The sequence below is a fragment of the Callospermophilus lateralis genome, chromosome 1 (assembly GCF_048772815.1).
Source record: "Callospermophilus lateralis isolate mCalLat2 chromosome 1, mCalLat2.hap1, whole genome shotgun sequence".
In the NCBI taxonomy this organism is placed as follows: Eukaryota; Metazoa; Chordata; class Mammalia; order Rodentia; family Sciuridae; genus Callospermophilus; species Callospermophilus lateralis.
In genome coordinates this window covers 102,799,360-102,818,780 of record NC_135305.1, presented here as the reverse complement: position 1 = coordinate 102,818,780, position 19,421 = coordinate 102,799,360, and the positions used below count along the sequence as shown (strand labels likewise).

At 40.4% G+C, this 19,421-nt stretch overlaps 1 protein-coding gene across 1 annotated transcript in view; it reads right to left on the bottom strand.

Annotated features, from left to right (window-relative positions):
• Abca13 (ATP binding cassette subfamily A member 13) overlaps positions 1–19,421 on the bottom strand; it is a 427,810-nt gene that overhangs the window by 325,203 nt on the left and 83,186 nt on the right. Inside the window, exons 18-23 of the mRNA XM_076864534.2 lie at positions 17,488–19,299; positions 15,599–15,708; positions 6,539–6,657; positions 2,262–2,425; positions 1,431–1,510; positions 575–696 (exon numbers count right to left, since the gene is read on the bottom strand). Of these exons, the coding sequence (XP_076720649.2) occupies positions 575–696; positions 1,431–1,510; positions 2,262–2,425; positions 6,539–6,657; positions 15,599–15,708; positions 17,488–19,299 (2,407 nt within the window). The remainder of the gene's footprint in view (positions 1–574; positions 697–1,430; positions 1,511–2,261; positions 2,426–6,538; positions 6,658–15,598; positions 15,709–17,487; positions 19,300–19,421) is intronic.

The following is a 19,421-nucleotide window of genomic DNA, read 5'->3' as shown; positions in this document are numbered from 1 at the left end:
TTTTTGCAATGGCTTTTTAATAGTTTCATCACTTTTTTCAGCTGCCTTCACCAGAGTGTCTCAATCACCTTGGAGATGACATGGCCTGTCATTACTCATTTGCCTTCGCAAGTCACTACCACAGCACACTGTCAGATTGTGCACTGTCACTCTCCACTTAAAGGATATTGGAGTCCATTTTTAAAATATTTTCAGCTGTTTTGCTTTTGGCTATTTTTTTTTTTAGTTTGATAACAGCTATGGAAACAAGCAGAGGCACCCTGGCATGTCCTGCATCAGAGTTAGGGATTACAAGGGAAAAAAAATCATCACCAGTTTTATCCTTTCTAATCCCAAATGAAGACAATATTATGAAATTAAAGACTCCCAGGGTTTTGTCATGAGACAGTTATATCCTTTGGTTCCTTGCTTGTTTTCTCATTCCCTTTCTGCTTTCGGTTATATCATTTGTGCAGCAACCCCCACTCCCCTAGCCATGGAGGAAGACAAGGAAGAGGAGAGAGGATAACACAACACCAACAGCTTCAGGCTGAGGGCCCCGTAGGTGGGCAAGCACAGAAGCAGCAGCCTGTACCTTTGAATGGGAAATATTTGCTTCTAAGATACTGTGGATGGTCTCATCCGAGATGTGGATAGAAGAGCGAAGATCTTTTGTGAGCTGGGTGATGTTCTTCATCAAATCTTTTACTTTTACATCTAAAAAATTAGCAAAAGGAATAAAATTTTACTTTTTAAAAAAGTTCCAATTATTTCTGAATATTTTTGTGGTAACAAAATTTGATATTAAAATCTGACAAGGATCGTTTCTTCCACCCTGACCAGCTTAGAGAAGACACTGAATAAAGTTCCGTCTTAGTCCTCTTAGGGCAACGGAGATCATTTATACTAGAAGTAAATCAAACCCCAGGATATATAGTATTATCTGGTCAATTGTTTACTCATTCTAAGACCTGTATATTTTAAGATTGACTTGAAAAAGAGCTTTATCTTAGGGAACAATAATCAAGTCTCTTAAGAAACTCATTTCTACACTTGTATCTGTTTATCTCATTTTGTAGCAAGAGGAGGGTCACTTAAGGATTTTCCAGAATTCTTCAGATTTAGCATATTGATTCTGCAAGCAGCTTTGTGAGTTGTATATACAGAGCAGACAGAGAAGCAGAAACTAAGAGGCGACATTTGTCCAAGGAGACAGAACTAGAGCAAAATCCAGACCACAGACACTTCTCTTCCTTCTCTGCTTGATTTTTTGGTACCCCAGGATTTGAGAATTTTCCCTATAAAGCCCTCAAACATCAGACCAGCCAAGTTCTATTGTCATTTTCAGATATACGCTAAGGTTTCCTTTGTATGCTTTATTTTAATAACATTTGAGTGAAAAAACTGAATTTAATTTTTAATCAAGCAAACTTGGAAAGCCACATACTTACTCTCGGTAACTGTAAAATTGCTAAGAAAAGTCATAATGGAATTCCCCGACAACCAAGTCTTCTCGAAGCTTTTGGCCAACCTAAGATGGCAAGAAATTAAAACTAAATTAGGCAAGATAAAATACCAGAAACAATTTTGGTGTGAATAATCCTGCCTTAGTGCCCAGGAGATGAGCCAGATAACAAGATCACATTTCCATAAAATTCCTCTGATAATTAGACACACAATCTCTCCCAACACCATCTGTATGTGAATATCCATTAATACCAACACTGCAATATTTCCTTCTCAGAGACCCTGCCAAGCAAGAAAAATCGGGAAATAAAGATGCATAATAAATAGCTTTTCACAAATGTGAAAGGAACAGACAGAATCTATCAGGAGATGTTTGAGAAATTAGGATATCTAGAGTCAGATGAACATCTCTCTGCGAATATCATTTGTAGAATACAAAGTCCCCGACATCCTCATCTGAGGGCTTATATTTCTAGAACTCTGAGATAAATTAATTAAATATCAAGCAATCTGAAAATACTTTATACTGTTCATCCACTCATATTTAATACCATATTGTGATATTGGATCATGACATTTTATTCTAATTCCTTGATCACCAGTGAAGTGAGCCTTATGGCGAATGCTGCTCTTACATTTTGCTGTTTAAAAACTTAGTCATAGAAAACTGTGATGTTTAGAAAATGCATATGTATTCATATGCATATTAATAACATTTAGTGAAGACCCTATCTGGCTGGAATGCATCATTAAGGAATGCCTCACATCTTTATGAATGAAAGCAGGAGAAGACATGAGATCCCGCTGGTACATACGTGCTCATGTGCTGCTGAACCGTCTCCAGCAGGGGCTGGCATGTGCAGTCCTGGTCAGTGGCATTTTCCAAGTTACTTCTGAAGCTTTCCAAGGTGCTAGAAAGATTTCTGCTAAGACTTTCACAATTTATCTGATTAGGTGAGGACCATATCTTTTCAATTTCCTAGAAAACATAGCAGTGATATAGGTCAGAAACACACACTTAAAAATTAACCTTTGCCCTCACAGTTACATGTATTGTCAGGTTTTTACTTATTCTCGGTCGTCTCAGGAAACAGAAATGGAAAGTCATGGCCATTGCCTCTGTCACTGCAGAGTAGTACAATGAGCTTTCAGCTACAAAGTAGGGGAGCCCAGGTTTTATTTCTGGCTCTTCCAGGACGAAAGAAGATGGTATGTTCTTCAATACATGGCAGAGAACAAACAACATCCTCCCGAGTGATCAACCTACATTTAGATTACTACAGTATGGTTCCCAGGAACTTGGGTCACTTGTAGCAAAAGTAAACAACCCAATTATAAAAATTGGCCAAAGTGTTAGATAGACCATATCTCTAAAGAAAACACACACATGATAAATAGGTACATGAAAAGATGCTTAACATCATCAACCAGCAGGATAATGCAAATAAAAGTCACAGAGAGATGTCACCTCATACATATTAAGATGACTGTCATCAAAACAACAAGAGATACTAACAAGTTTCCTCAGGTGCAACGGTGCACATCTGTAATCTCAGAGATTGGGGAGGCTGAGGCAGGAGGATGGCAAGTTCAAGGCCAGCCTCAGCAACTTAATGAGACCCTATCTCAAAATTTAAAAAATGAATAAATAAAAAGGGCTGTGGAAATCATGCCAACTGCAATGACATGGATAAATCTAGAAGAAACACTAAGAGTCACAGAAGAAAAAAAGAAAAGAAAAAAGCCTCATTTAGATGTGAGGTGACCAGTGAGTATCCAGCCATAAAGACTTTATGGGACATTGGCAGGAGCAGCCAGCCTCTGAGCAGTGCTGCTGCTACCTGCAGGGGTTCAAGAGGGAGTGGCTGCCTCGGGCCAGTTTCTTCATTGTCTTTCTCAAGGCAGGACTCAGGGCCCACAGACCTCTCTGCTTTCTTTACTTAGATCCCCAGTGTCTATACTATCCTTAAAGACAAATCCCCCTCCAGCCTCCTCCTCACTCATGACCCTGAAGACCTGTGCACAGAACCCATTCAAGGCCAGAGTGTAACCACAGTCAAGCAGAAAGGAAAAGAACAGTAGTAATCATAGGCGTGCATCTGAAAGGCAGGGAGATGTCCAGGGTTTGGACCCGGGCTCCAGTCTGTGTGCTCATTTCTAGTGACATGCAAAGTATTCCCTTCAACTTTCATCTTCTATTCTTATTTCCAAATGTGGAGCTCTCTAAACCCTCTCCAGTGCACTCACTAAATCATTTCACAGGTCCAATATTCTCCTTCCTGGATAAATGTCCCCGCCTTGTAGCATGCCAGTGCCCAGAGACAACCAGTCATATAGGTACAAACAAGTGGCTCCTTAGAGCCAACCCAGTTTAAGAATATAGGTTGAATTAAACCTATCTCATGGGGAGCTCTGCCCAGGGAACATTGCCTCATAGAAAAGAACCTCTAGTTTATAACTTGTAATTATATGCAAATTAAATTAAATCCAATACATTTATAGCAATCCCACTATGGATATTATTCTTAAATTTAACAAAATGATAATCACAGAGGGGCTTATAAGGAAGGAACATGCAAAACCTCTCTCCTCAGCATCAATAACTAATGGGAGAAAAGTTCCAATTTTCTCAGCACAGGTTTACTAGGGTCCAGGAAAGTAGTATCTAGAACAGTTGGGACTGGCATCCATTAAGTTAAACCTTTGGGATAACATAACACCAGCCCATGGAAAACGCAGCACACATCACACTTCATTCTGTGGCTAGAACAGGCCTGTATCATCCAGGGACTGGTCAGGTAAGTGGTCACAGAGGGGTCCAAAAGTCTCGATTTAGAGACGTGGTCAGAAATTTGCAGTGTGACCTGGAATTCTGGCCACAATCTCCATTTTAGCTTATCTCAGAAGTATAAAGACAGGTTGGGTCCTGTGGTCATTTTTGAAACTTATTTTTGAACCCCATTTAGCTTCTGATAGCTGCTTTCCGCCAGCAGGAAAGCAGAACAACAGAGTAAAGAGCTGAGACACTGAACCTTGAGCTTATCAATTCAGTCTGTGGGGACTTCCACTTCCAAAAAGAACTGGCAAAACCATGTGTTTAACTATTTAGATATTGGAAACACTAAAGATGGCACTGTGCCCTTTGTCTGCCTTTATGAGGCACAGGAGATTTTGCATCCCATATCCCGGGAAAGAACTATATTTCTAAGTCTCCATTTGGTGGTCTCCATTTGCCATTTGGTGGGCACATTCTAACGGTTTTGCATCCTGAGATAGCAACATTCTTTGTCATCAGAGGAAGGAACTTCCGCTCTTCATCAAAGCTAACCTATTACCAGTCTGAATTCTTGACAACCATATAATAATTTGAAATAAAAATATGATCTTTGAGTTAGTTGTTTCAAAAGTCGGAGTGTCTTGCCTGTTTTATTATCACAAACTTCTCTCAGCATTCAAAAGCTGCAAGTATTTTTTCTTTATTCACATTTAATATAGGCTGAGTATGCTTATTCAAAATGCTCGAGACCTAAAGTTTTGAGGATTTTATTGGATTTGGGAATATTTGCACATACATTCTTTAGGAATGGGACCCAAGTCTACACATGAAATTCATTTATGCTTTGCACACACTTTGTACACATAGCCTGGAAGTCACTTTCGTGTGTCCTTGTTCTGACTGTGTCCTGTCCCATGAGGTCAGGTGTGGTATTTTCTATCTGTGGTGTCTGTTATATTGGTGCTCAAAGTTTTAGATTTTGGAGAATTTTGGATTTAGGATTTTGGGATTAAGAATGCTCAACCCATACCTGACAAAGATCTGCAGAATCTGAAATTAAAAATTTGATGGTCTAATGGGCTGGGGATATAGCTCAGTTGGTAGAGTGCTTGCCTCATATGCACAAGGCTCTGGGTTCAATCCTCAATAATAATAATAATAATAATAATAAAGTAAATCAATGAAAATCTGACAAACTACAGGTGCTGCACTGGCAATTATCTCTCAGGACTCATAAGGATATCTGCTCACATATGCTACTCCTCCAAAAGCTGGAGAATATCAGGATCAACAGCTCTCATCCTCTCCTCACCCTACTGCAGAAGCCCAGTCTTTGGTGCCCTCACATGTCCCAGGAGATTGGCACAAACACCACTGATCTACCTTGGTATCATCCCTCTTTTCACTCTCTGGGATAATGCCACACTCACTGGACATATCATTGGGTACAGTCAGTGTAAAAACAATAAAAAAAAAAGTTCAGAGCTGGTCTTAGAAGAAAGGCAGGCTGTGTAGAAAAAACTCCATTGAGTCTATGTGTGGGCCCAGTGGTCCTTAATTCCAAGCAAAAGAGTGGGCCCCAGATGAAAGTTATATTCTACGATTCAATGTTATTTGGAGTCCCTGCCTGGGGATCTTGGGCACTTGTCCAAATTAATAAGAAGCAAAGTGCTATACTGGTTTCCCCTCAGCTATTGTTCTTGAACATGGCAGTGTACTTGATTAGTGAGAGCTGGTGATGAACTGGCAAATGTTTAAAAACTAGCTCTCAAAAAAATCAATAAATAAAAGATCTGATTTGTAGTACTTGCCACTTCCCAGGGTGTAAACACTCCCACATTGCCTAGTTCACACTGTCAACATGACATCACTAAATGTGACCATATAGTATTTCCATGAGGTAGATACCACAGAAGCAAATGATATCAGAAAAACAGATACCAGTAAAATATACTAAAATAGTTTGGAGTTAATGAGTATTTATTAACTTTATTTTTAACCCAATTTATATAATCATATATTTACATAATTTGATTCTTAATGATGTTGGTGCTAAACAACCAGCTTGCGAAACTCCTGGTATTTGAAAAAACAGCTCCCACAACTCAATGCCAGTCAACTTCTGCACAGACTGAAAGAACCTGAATGACAGAAAGGGTGAAGCCTCATTTTGCAAGCCTAACTTTCACCATGACTATATGTGACACAACTGCTCTGGTTATAAGGACCACGCTGCAAGTTTGCAATACCTTGACTGCCTTGCAGGGGCCCTCAGGAATGAATATGACATTCTCTGAAAAATAGAAGATGACAAACCTGATAGTAGTTGTGCACCAAAGTGACCCCTTGGATAGCAGATAAAATGAGATGCCTTATCCCACCTTGCTTGCAACTCAGAGTAGCACACAAAATGTCCTTAGTCAAGGAGGGGTTTTCTGCCAGAGGAAACAGAGAAAAGTAATTAATAAGCAGTCCTTTCCAGAACTCTCCAGTCCCACAGAATCGTTTCTTCAAGATTCAAAACAATGCAAATTCCTAAAAATTTCTTAAATCAAGATGAACATTCAGATGATAAGGACAAAGCTATGTCTTTAATTTTTTTAATTGACACAAAGCAATTGTACTGTGCATAGGATATAAGGCGGCTCTTCAGTACATATATATGAGGGTTAACCATCAGATCAGGATAGCTGGCATATATATGATCTCAAACATTTATCATTTCTTTATGTTGGGAATATTCAAAACCCTCTATACTAGTCATATTGCAATATTCAACTAATTGTGTCTATTGTACTATAGAACCCCACAAGTTACTCCCCCTGCACCTCTGTATACATGAGCCATCTGTTTCAACATCCCTCTCCCCTTTTACATTCCCAAGTCTCTGGTGAACATTATTCAGCTCTCTAACTCTATGAGATCAATATTTTAGCTTCTATGAATAAGTTAAATCATTAGTATTTATCTTTCTGTTCCTGATTATTTTGTTTAATATAAAGTCTTCCAGTTCCATCTATATTTCTGCAAATGACAATTTTATTCTTCTTAACAACTGAGTAATATTCCATTGTTTATACATTTCACATTTTCTTTATCCTTTAAGGTTGTGTCTTTTAAAGTTCAAATGTAATGAAAGAGTTTTTCCCAAATTGAATTTATTATATAGAAATCCATTTCCAACCTCTACCTCCCCAAACTGGCCCTTCTTCCTATATTTCCTATAAGTGGAGTACTATTATGGTTCATATGTGAGGTATCCCCCAGAAGTTTATGTGTGGAACAATGCAAGAATTTTCAGAGGTGAAATGATTAGATTATGAGAGATGTAACCTAATCAGTGGATTAATCTGGTAGGATGTGACTGGAGGAAGTTGGTCACTTGGAGAGTGCCTTGGGGGTTTATATTTCATCCCTTATAAGCACAGTGTTTCTCTCTCTCTCTCTCTCTTTCTCTCTCTCTCTCTCTCTCTCCTTCTCTCCCCCTCTCTCTATCCTACCTGGTTTCCTTCTCCTGAGATGCTTTCCTCTGCCATGCCCTTCCACCAAGATGTCCTGCATAAACTCATAAACTCATAAACTCAAGCCCAGAGCTTTGGAGTCAGCCAACCATGGACTGAACCTCTGAAACAGTGAACCAAATAAATTTTTCTTTCTCTAAATTATTTTTGTCTTTGGGTCACAGAGATACAAAGTTGAATAAAACAATACCCATTAGCCCCCAGATTGACCAGGACAGTCTTGGTTTTTACCTTATGTCTTGAACTAAATAGTAACCTCTTTCTTTCTCTCAAGTGCCCCACATGTCTGCACATGGAGGCCTAGGTCTTTCCATACAACCAATCTCTCCATCTGTTTCACTTTACCTCCCAGTATCTCTAAATTCTGTGTGCCTTCATGCAGCATCCCAGGTCACATGCCAAATTCCTAGCAGCTCCCACCCATATCTCACCTCTGTAATCTGCCTTCTGCTCTTAGCCACAGGGCTCTTCTTCAAAAAATGAAATGGTCAGAAAGCGAAATCTGCCCAAAGGCTCAAGATTGCATTCAAAATTTTTTCAGAGCCACTAGCTGCCTTCACTCCCTAGAGGGCCCCTCCCGTCTGCTTAGTCTGTCTGCACCTTCTACTGGGACTTCCTCTCCCAAACCTACCTTCCTTTCACAGCTCAGCCTCAGGAACACAGTCCCCCTACCCACCCTGACCACAGCCCTCCCACTCCCTGTCTGTGCAGATCCATGTCAGCTCAGCTCCCTGCATGATCGTCCACTGCAGGACTCTCTCCTCTGCTGTCATGTGCGGCCAACACACAGCACATGGCACTGCACCTTCTAGATGATTGGACATTACAGAAAATAAAATTCATCTTTATGAGCAACAAATAGTGAAAAATTAGTTTTGATAAATGATTACATTATTTCTCAAAAGTCATTTTTAAAACAATTTGAGCACAAAAGTATCCAATCTGAGCAGGCTGTGCACCATGAGATTTCAACCCTATGACATTCTGGAAGAAGCAAAATTATGGAAACAGTGAAAATATCACTGGTTACCAGAAGTTAGGAGGAAAGAAAGGATGAGTAGGTGGAGCACAGAGGATTTTGAGGGGACAGTTAAATGATTGTGTATTATACTAAGGTGGGGAAAAATGTCATGTAGATTTATTAAAATCCAAGGAACGTCAACACTTGGAGTAAATGGTATTGGACTCTGGGTGATAGTCATGTGGCAATGCAGGTTCATCAATTGTAACAAACATGCCACTCTGATAAAGGCTGTTGACAGTAGGGGAGGGTTCTGTGCTCCTTGGGTAAGGAGTATACTGAATTTTTCTGTACTCCCTGCTCAATTTTCTTACAAACATAAAACTGCCCCAAAAATAAAATTCATTAATTAAAAAACAGTTTTGAACTTATGCAATACAGAATGCTCATGCTTTCTAGAAACATCCAACCCTGATGCCTTATTTATCTTTTCCCATTAAATATATATTTCACAATTCTTAAGACAGTTCTCTTTATTGTAGAAAATGTTAAATCTGTCTCTTAAGTAATTTCTTATTAAAATGTGGAATAAGAAAGTAAAATTGTCAAACATGCCAGAATTTATCTTTGAGTATAAATGGGTCCTCTACTTTAGGAAAAAACACGAAGTGTGTAGAAATTATGCTATCCAAACCTAAGAGAGGGAGAATGCACCATCAGAAAGCTGATACATATGACATTAGACAAGCTCTGGGGGCCTTTGTTTCCTCCAGGTGAGATGAGGAAGTGGACTCCAATGCAGACCCACCTGGCATTTCTGCAATATTAGATCATTGGTTGGCCCTTCTACCTTCTTTAAATGTGGTCATGGGAAAGCAGGCCAGGCTGCCTAGGCATCTAGCCCCGTTCTGACCCTGGATTCCACAATGTCATACAGGAATCACTGCAAGAACAAGGGTCTTGACAAGGGTCTTGGCAAGAGCCCAGCTCAGCCTGGGTCCTCCCACCTCCCAGAATGCCCTCTTCCTCCACCTAGCTGTGCTTTTTCAAAGCCCCAGCTCCAGTCCATTCTAGCTGCTCTGGTGCCTCTTCTTGCCTTGAGGACACATTCAGACACCTTCTCTGGCTTCTCTGATCTGCCGGCTCTCTTACAAACCCTTCATACTGCTCCCCCGAGCCTTATGAACCCCTGTGATTATCCTCAGCTGGAAAAGGCTCTTCTTCATTGCAAAACTCTGGACAACTAACTCACAATCTATGAGCCACAGTTAGCCAGTTTGAGAAACTAGAAGATTAGAGAGATGCCCACTGAGGTTTCTTCTATTTCCATGAGCTTAGCAGGCGCGCCTGCAATCATTGTTGACAGACTTAAGGCCACAAGGAGGAGGAAAATGACAACTTCCTTTGTGGAGACACTGAATCAATTCTGAGCATGGCAAAAAAAAAAAAAAAAAAGACTTTAACAATGATGGCAACAGATCTGACTTCTAATCCCTTTGTGTGAAACAAGAGCCATCTGCCTATTTTGGTGCATGAAGCTCTACATCTTCTTCACTGGTTGGCCCTTCTACCTTCTTTAAATTTGTCACTGCCTTCCTATGCTACAGAATGGAATGGCAATTTAATAGGAAAGGTGAGGTGGCAGTTTAAATGACAGTCATGCTTGGGTTTCCTTGAAATAAAATTGTAAAAATTAACTAAAAATTAACTTTCTGTTTCTAACATAATTTCAAGTACATTAGCAGCTATAACACAGAATGGCAAAATAAATACAAATTCAGGTACCAAGGAATGTTTTTGTTTTTTTTTTTTTTTTTTTTTTTTTTTTTTTTTGAAAGTATTACTCCCAATCGATTTATTGACCACAACATTACTATGTTCTCTGAAAAATGACTTTACAGTGAAGGACAATCCCAAGAGGCACTGCCTTCACCAGGTCCCAATAATGTCACCAACAAAAGACCTAGGAACACCATGAACCCCACTGTCTGGTACACTGAGAATGACACAACATCTCAGTGATATTCTTGCCAAAATCATGGGTTTGACCTGACAAATCAAAATCGAGGCACAGTCTGCAAAATATCTGCTCTTCAAAAGAGCCAGCTTGCCAAAACAAAATTGGGGGAGGGGGGCAAAGACTTTTACAGATTGGAGTTTAAGGAGAAAAAACTAAATGCGATGTGGAATCCTGAACAGGATTCTAAAGAGAAAAATGTTATTGGTGGGAAATCCATTGAAATTCAGACACAGTCATAGTTGAATTGATAGTATGGTCCCAGTGTTAATTTCCTGATTTTTATAGTTTTATTATAGCCATTAAAGAGGTTAAGTTGGGCTGAGGAGTAAATGGGAACTCTCTGTTGCATTTTTTCTATAATTCTAAAACCACTTCATAATAATTTTTTTTTCAAAAAATAATGATGAATATATGGGGCACCAGATATGCTGCCTCCCAAGTGTTCCCTGAGTGTGACCAGATGGTCTGAAGAGCCGGATGTTAGAGGAAAGTGTGCTGACTGAGGTAGTCAGTTGCTGTACCCTACTTCACCACAGTCTCTCAAGGTGAGGGGTGAAAGGGGTTGCTTCTAATCGGTGATAAGGATAGTGGGTGGAATCTGACAGATGCTTCTTGCTGTGCCACGTTTTTCCTGGGCACACTGGTCAGTACATAAGAATTAAGTAGGTAGATCAGTCCACATTCATATTTCTCAGGCTCTTATAGTGTAAGTCTCATAGCAGCTTTAGAATCCTTCAAACTCCTTTCATGTGATTTTGGGCGTTGCTAACAGATGTCACATTATGATCTGTAAATTCAATCTCTAGGTTACTGAGCACGGGTCACCAGTTTTCTTTCCAATATCAGCTTCTTGGCAGGGTGCTGTTGGGGTGTACTTACTGATTTTCCAACCCAGAGCACCTTGTGTAGGAGGGACCTTCCTGTTTTTCTCTACATGACTGCAGTGGGCTTCAGTATTCCCAAAAGAACATTCTGTTCCCCAGCAATTGATGGGGCCGGCCACAAGCCCAAAGCAATCCACACAGTATCATCTTTCAGAACATCTTTCAATCCACACAGTATCATCTTTTCAGAACTTTCAGAACTGGAATAGAGGCAAGGAGTGAGACAGAGGGAGCAGCCTGTCTGTGTGTCTAGGTGGAGCATGCAAACCTGGGAGCTGTCAAGCAAATATTTTCTTGCTTGGAGGCTAGGAAAATGGAGAACTCCAACACAGAGACCAAGAGCAGGAGGAGGGGAGTAGACTCCAGAGATGAGCAAAGAGGAATGAGGACTTCTGGATCCACCAAATACTATACACCCAGCTTCAGTTCTCATGCCCAGCCAGCTGTGTCCCTGCCCTGGAAGTCCATGAGATTTCTTAGTTTCCTTTCAATAAACTCTCTATGTAAGTTAGCTCAGGCGAGGTTTATGTTACCAGCAGCCATGTGTCCGAAAATGATGTCTCTTGTTGCTCTCTGAGCCTAAGATGGTGGAGCTGTCCCAAGGGAAGAGCACAGCTGGTGCCCACCAAAGAGAACCCCTCCGTAGCTCTCATGGGCACCTTTTTCAGTCTATACCCTTCTTGCTGGTGATGCTGACGCCAAGCTGCTGATGTTTAAAGCTAAGGGTGCCTTCTTCTTATACTGTCATAGCTGGTGACGTTGCCTCCCATCGTGGCAAAAGCTGTGGTGCCATTTTTGCTGCCAATTTGTCCTTCAGGAGTACTGATGGTGGAGGCTTGGTCAGTTCACAATCTGATGGGTGAGATCCCAAGGAATGTTTAATTCATTTAAAATCCATTAATTTATCTGACTGTGAAACGTCAAAAATAATTAGGTCTTCAAACACTGCTGAATTCAATATGCCAGAGAAGAAGCATTCAAGAATCAGAAAGAAGTTTGATTCAAATTTTACCCACGCATGGTCCCCCATGCTGAAATCATTTATGGCCATCCTAGTGTGTCCTTAGATAGGTAATGCTTTGTCTTTGATGGTATTTTTCACTGTTGGTAATATCTTCCAAATTAGAAATTAGGACTTCCTTTTTTAAAAGGCTATACAAAATCCCCAGCTTTCAGTCTATTGGGGTTTCCTTTACCTCAATCATGTCCCACTTTCTCCTTCCATTCTTCTCTTTTTTTATATATATATTTTTTTGTCTCAGAATATTAACCCCTTCTTTGATTCAGTGAAATGTTTGTATTAATTTTTAAAAAGAGATGAGTGAGCCATAAAAACTAATCCTGTCCCTAAACTACCAATTTGCACTTGTGAACCAGCTCTTTGTACGTTGGGAAGTGGTCTCCCGATGGCATGCAGGAGACCCAACCTCAGCCTGCACTGAACCAGAGGAGGAGGACTGTCGTGCGTGAGACACCTGCCCTGAGCAAGGGACCATGGGGGTCACCTGTGTTCACTGTCATGTTTTATTAAATTCTCTCAATTCTCTTTGAAGCCCATTTTGTTCAAGGCTGAAACAGACTTGGCAGCCTGTCCTGAGTTGCTCAGCTAGCAGGAGGTGCTGAACTCAGCCTGGCAGATCTCAGAGCACCTGCTCCTTCATTGTACGCTTCCCCTGGCATCACTTACTACAGGGGTCAGTGTGATTCTGTGCCTGGGGACACCTGGGGACAATGAAGGAAGCCTTGCCAGGCATAATGCTGCATCATGATCAGCAGTCCCTCGCTGCCTGATGCAGCAGTCTTATAGGCCAGGGGCCCACACACAGGCCTCAACCCTGTGGACCGTGGTGCCTGGCATAGGGTGGCACTCACTCACTCATCCACCTAGTCCTCTGAACACATCACTCTGGTGTCTACTGTATCTACGTCAGCATTTTTTCTAGACCCTGGAAAGACACAATGGTGGCCATGCAGGCACACCTCCCTGGTACTCAGGTTTCACCTGACATGCTCCCCATCCCAGGGATGAGTCACCCAAGGGCTCATCCTCTCCTCCCGCCCTCACTCCCACCCCCATCACCATCACCGTATTTGAGCTTCTTCCTAGTATGTTTTTAAAATAGAATTTGGCATACAGGTTCCTACCTAAGACTGGCTTCTCCTCCTTTCTATTCTCAGGTGCATGCTGTTCTACATACCTGGCCCCTAGTCACCCAGACCCAACAGTGAATCTACCCTGGGGCCAGGGGCTCTTCCCATCTGATGGAGGATTTTGCCCTCCATAGGTAAGCCAGACCCTTTTCTCTATGATGTCCTCCCAGCCCCACCGTTTGCTCAATTGTACAAAATGGTCCCAGAGCACACAGACAGCCCATCTACTCTCTCTAATGGTTGAAAATTCCTGTATGAACAGACTGCTTACTTGGGAATGCTTGGTGAACCAAGAGATGAGTCCATGAGGGCCCCTGGCATTTATTCACTCATTCATTCATTTAACAAGCATCAGATATCAGCATCTTATGCTCTGTTTCCCATAGGCCAAGTTTATTACCATCAGGCACAGCCCTTATGATCAGAGAAGAGATGCATTCAGAATAGCACACATGGTCATGGCCATAATTGGGAAATTAAGCCCTGAGATTGGAATCCAGGTAGGGCCACCTAACACCTGATGGGGTGGGTCCAGAAGAGCTTTCCAGAGGACATAATAATCTAAAAATAGTAGTACAATAGATTAAAATAGTAATCTAAATAAAAGCAATAATCTAATAATAAAACAGAAAATGTAAGAGAGTGAGAGTATGGAATCAAATGAACTGAGATGAAGCAGGGAGCTAAAGGTGTAAGGTGAGCCATGGTGGAACTCCATGCAGCAGTAGAGGTTAAGGCCTGCTCAGTCCTCCTTTTGTTCTTCTCTGGTCTGATCAGACCCACCCTCTGCTCCCCCATATCTCTTCCCTGACCCTCCTCTTCATCTATCTTACCTAGTCTCTCAGGGTCCTTGTTAACTCAGAGTTAACTTAGAGTTCTTGACTCCAGTCTGGGAGACTAGGACATAGGAAGGCAGCAGCATGTGTGTTCAAGTAGAATGACTGTGAACATTGGTGGTCCATTCCACGACTCAGATATGCACCACAACTTAATTCCTACACATTAGAGAAAGCCCTAAAATAATTACCCTATAATGCAGCTCACAATACTTACTCTCCATCAAGAGTAGCATTTAAAGGAAATGTGTAGCTAAGAATGCATCAAGAATGACCCTACTAGATGAATTAATTTAATAACAACATAACCATTCATGATTGCTGGGCGCTATGTTGAATATCATGGAGACACAGGATTTAATAAGAAACTGGTCCTGCTGTCAGCGAGGCTACAGACTCCTGCAGAAAAGGAGGTATCAGAAATGTAATGTAAGCAATAAGTGCCAGGGCTGGAGGAAATTCAGGTCACTACATGGACCCCTCAGCATACACTAGGGGACTGTATAGTCCATGCCAGGAACTGCAGACACACAAATGTTATGACACAGTTGTGGCCTGCAGGAAAGGTGGCTCTAGAACAGTGGGTAGATGTAAGAAATAAGAGCATGAAGAGTTGCCTTTGATAAATGTCTCCTTAAATATCTGGCCAGCAAAGGAGGCAGGGGCGCTCCTCCTGAACGAGATGCCCCCAGCTCTAGGACACAGAGCACAGCTTGAGTTTAGGTGGCAGAGACAGGAAAGCATACTCCATGAGCAAGGACACAGAGACCAGAAAGCCCCACACAGTTAGGAAGGCATTGTCCAATTTGACTGGAGCATACAGTCTGGTGAGGTTGGAGAAGCTGGACCAGACCCCTCCGGATCTTGAGTCTTGTAGTCAGGCTAAGAAGGTTGTGCTTTGTCCTAAAAGAAATTCATGGGAAATCTGTGTATCTCTCTGACATCCCAGCTCTCAAAACTGGCACAGGGGCATTATCAGGCACGTCTTACATAATCAGCCCACCTGCAAAGATAATGAGCACATGCAAAACCACCATCTTCACTTTCTGCAGCATCTCGATGGCTTCAGAGGGCTTCTCCAGCTGCTGCAAAACTCGACACATCTCAACAACTCTTAAGAAAAAAAAAAAAGTTAATGGCATTTAAGGATAAATATCTGCAACACATGAGCATTGTTACTGTGTAGTAGGCTGGGCGTACACACATAAAAATCATCCCCTATACTGAATCACAGATACTGTATAAGAACACAAGGAAAGCTCAGATAATACAGTCTATACCTCCAGAAAACCGTTTTCTACTTGTATGGTTCTCTTAAAATGAAAAGGTAAGTGACTAAAGGGTGTCAAGACACAATGGCAGCCTCTGTGACAACATGGATGCATCTGGAAGATGGTTATGTTAAGTGAGGAAAGTCAGGGACCAAAAGACAAATATCCCATGTTGTCATTCATATGGAAAATATAAAAAAGTTGGCCTCATAGAAGTTCAGAGCAGAATACTTCCCAGAGGCTGGAAAGAGACCAGGTAGGGATGTGGGGAGGATGTTCCATGGGTTGTTAGAGTAAGAAGCTCCGGTGTTCTATGGCAAAGCAGGGCAACTTCAGATAACAATAGTGCATTGTTTATATCCAAATAGCTAGAAGAGAGGATTTTGAATGTTCTTACCACAAAGAAATGGTAAGTGTTTGAAGAGGTGCATATGCTAATTACTCTGATTTGTTTGTTATAAAATACATGCAAATATTAAAATATCACATTTTACAGCCTAAGTATGTACAACTAATATACATCAATCAAAAAATAAAATACTAAGTCTTAAAAACATGATGGTATGTAGAGCTATGGTTTAAATTCCCTCTCTGGCAAACTGAAAAAAAAAAAAAAAACTTGAGACAAAGTTGAGATGAAGGAGAACAGGGTTGTCAAGACCACCTTCAGCTCAAAAGAAAATCCCAAGCAAACACTGAAGTCACACACAGTACAGTTTTGGATCCGAAGCAAAGAGGAGATGAGCCAGGGATATCTGGAAGCCAGCATTCAGGTTTTGAGGTATTGATAGTTCTTTTGTCCAAGAGATACCTGTTTCATGAGCTAAGGACATCCTTCCAAGCTATAAAAAATTATTGGATTTGAGAGACAGTTTCATAGCAATAGAACTCAAAGAAAATAGCTCAGTATGTCTGGTGAGAAATGAACAAAGATTCAGGCTGTATCTCTAATCTCCATGTGGGGCTGAGAGAAAGGCAGAGACAGGCTGGGACAATGGACTCTCTGAAAAGTCTCCTCACATTCAGGAAGGGCAGATACAGAAAATGCAGCACTTCTGGGGCTCTGCACACCAAGAGAAGCAAGTTGTCCCACCTAAGGCAGCAGATTGTTTCCAGAGTACAGCCGCTAATAGGACTGGAACTCTTAAGAACAGGTTTTCTTTGACCCAACATTTAGGAGTGGAAGGGCTTCGAGGTGATCAATCATTTAGAGTTAGATTGAACCTAAAGAAAGCAGAAGCCAACAGCTGCCTGGAGCATTCTTGTGGTTGGTTAAAACTACAACTGTAATGTTCTGTGTGATGCGGGTGACATATTCTTGGGCTAAATATCCACTAGTAGGACCCTTGTTTGATAGAGTATGTGCACAGAAAAAAAAATTGTTGATGTGCCAAGTAAATAGAATACAATGATTTTGCTTTTGAAAATAATTTACTTTTGAAAACTTTTTGAGGGAAACCAAATCATCTGAATGCCAAATAATGAAAAGAAAAGACTTCTTCCATGGTAGAAGCCAACTTCAGAGCGTGATGAAAATCAAAGGTCACTTACCCTGATTCACTGTTACTCCTCTAAAGCTACTGAAGTGAGGGGGAAAAAATGGGGTTAGGTGTTTGATTACCTTTCATCTGTCAGTGAGACTTTTTGCCAGTATTCAATCAATACAAATAATCTCCTCAGGTATTTCTTGAAACATGATAATGGTTTGAAGCCATAAGGAAAATCCATCATATCTTGTTGGGGCCAGTCTTCTTTGGCCGACATGCCACTCTTTCCAATGGCTGCCTGAAGAAAAATCTCCAAGACTGGATGAAACACAGTTCTAATGGAATTTGCCCACCAGGAGTTGTTGGGGAGGATCCCTTTCCTGGAGAGAGCTATTCTACTTAGCACAAACTGGGTTGCTTTCTCAAGTTGATGATGGGTTATATTCTCAATCAAAGACATATTGAAAGAAAAACCTTTACTTAAATAATCTCCATACTCACTTTCAATTCCACTGGAGGCCTGTACAACTCTTTCTATGGTTTTCAAAAGGTTATCTGGATGCTGAGCAAATGTCAGCAATAGATTAAAAACATCCCAGTTATCCTTCTTCAAGCTATTCCAAAGAGTTTCTAAAGTAAAATTAACCGCCATTTTCCAGTAAGTTCTTATTTCTGTGCTGCTTTCTGTTAACATTTTATCCAAGAAAAGAATCATTTCATGAATCCTTTCCTGCTCAGTATCTTGAGGGTTAGAATTTGGATTAAGCTGTAAAAAGTCCATTTGACTGGTAATGTTATTTATAGGAACTAAGCAATCCAGAATTTCTTCCCATAAATTGACAGAATCCCTAGAAAATACTTGAGACACATTACTAAATGCCACCATAAGATGCTCCAAAACCACCAAATCAATTTTCGTAGAAGTTAAAAATTCAGCCATTTCTTCCAAAACACCAGAAAAGTCCTTGGATTGGTTCATGTAGGACAGTATGATAGATGACATACTGAAAATATCAGAGTCTTGTGAAATATTAGGTTTGACCCCAATCATCCCAAAGGCCAAGTCAAGAAATGGCAGTAATGAATCATTTATCTTTTCAAATATAAAATGATCTACTTTTTTCAAAGTAGTTATTTTCTTCACAAGATGTTGAACACCTTGGTACATGAAGGAATAGAGAATGTCAAAGAATTTCATGGTGTCCTTGGTACTAGAGATGAAATGAGTGTCAAAAATCATGGCCATCTGCCCTGAAACTTTCTTAGCTAGTTTGAGAAGTTTCACAGTGGAGTCCACTGATATGGCAAGATCTCTCAGCTCAGCACTGTCACTCAAAAGCATGGTCAGAGTTCTAGACATTTCTAAGAGAGGTTCCAGGACATGACTATTTTCAGAAGCTCTAGAAATAACACCAAGTAATCCCTTAGTAATTTCTAATGTTTCTCTGTTTCTTAGAAGATTTGAGTTATGTATAAAGGAAAGCAAATCAGTTAGGTTAGAAAGTATAACTTCTTGGAGTGTAGGATATAAGGTATGGAAGTCCTTATTTAGAGAGTTTAAAAGAGTATCCATAAGATTGGCTATCTCTGTGGAGCTTTCTCTCATGAGATGAAGAACTGACCTGAGATTCTGGTTAAGTTTGAAGAGCTCCTCAGTACTATTTATATGGAAAAGCAACTGACTCACCACTGTAAGGAAATTATCTTCAGACTTATTTTTCATTGAGGTTTCGCTTACAAAGGCATGCAATAAATCTTTTATGAATTCCAGTCCTTGATGGTTATCAAAATAAAGTTCTCCATTGTCTAATATAAATGAGCTTTTGATTAAGTGATATATAGTCTCCTTTAAACTTGAGAAAAAATCCATCAATTTGTCTTCATTCTTCAAGGTAAGAAATTGATCCAATTTCATAACTTCTAGAATTTTATCTTTTGGAAAAAAACTGTAAAAATATATATATACATATATATTTTAATTTCATATTTAATACATTAGCAATAAAATGACTTAAATATATAGTGACTATTATTTTATTTGTTTTGTAATAAAATAATGTCATGAAAT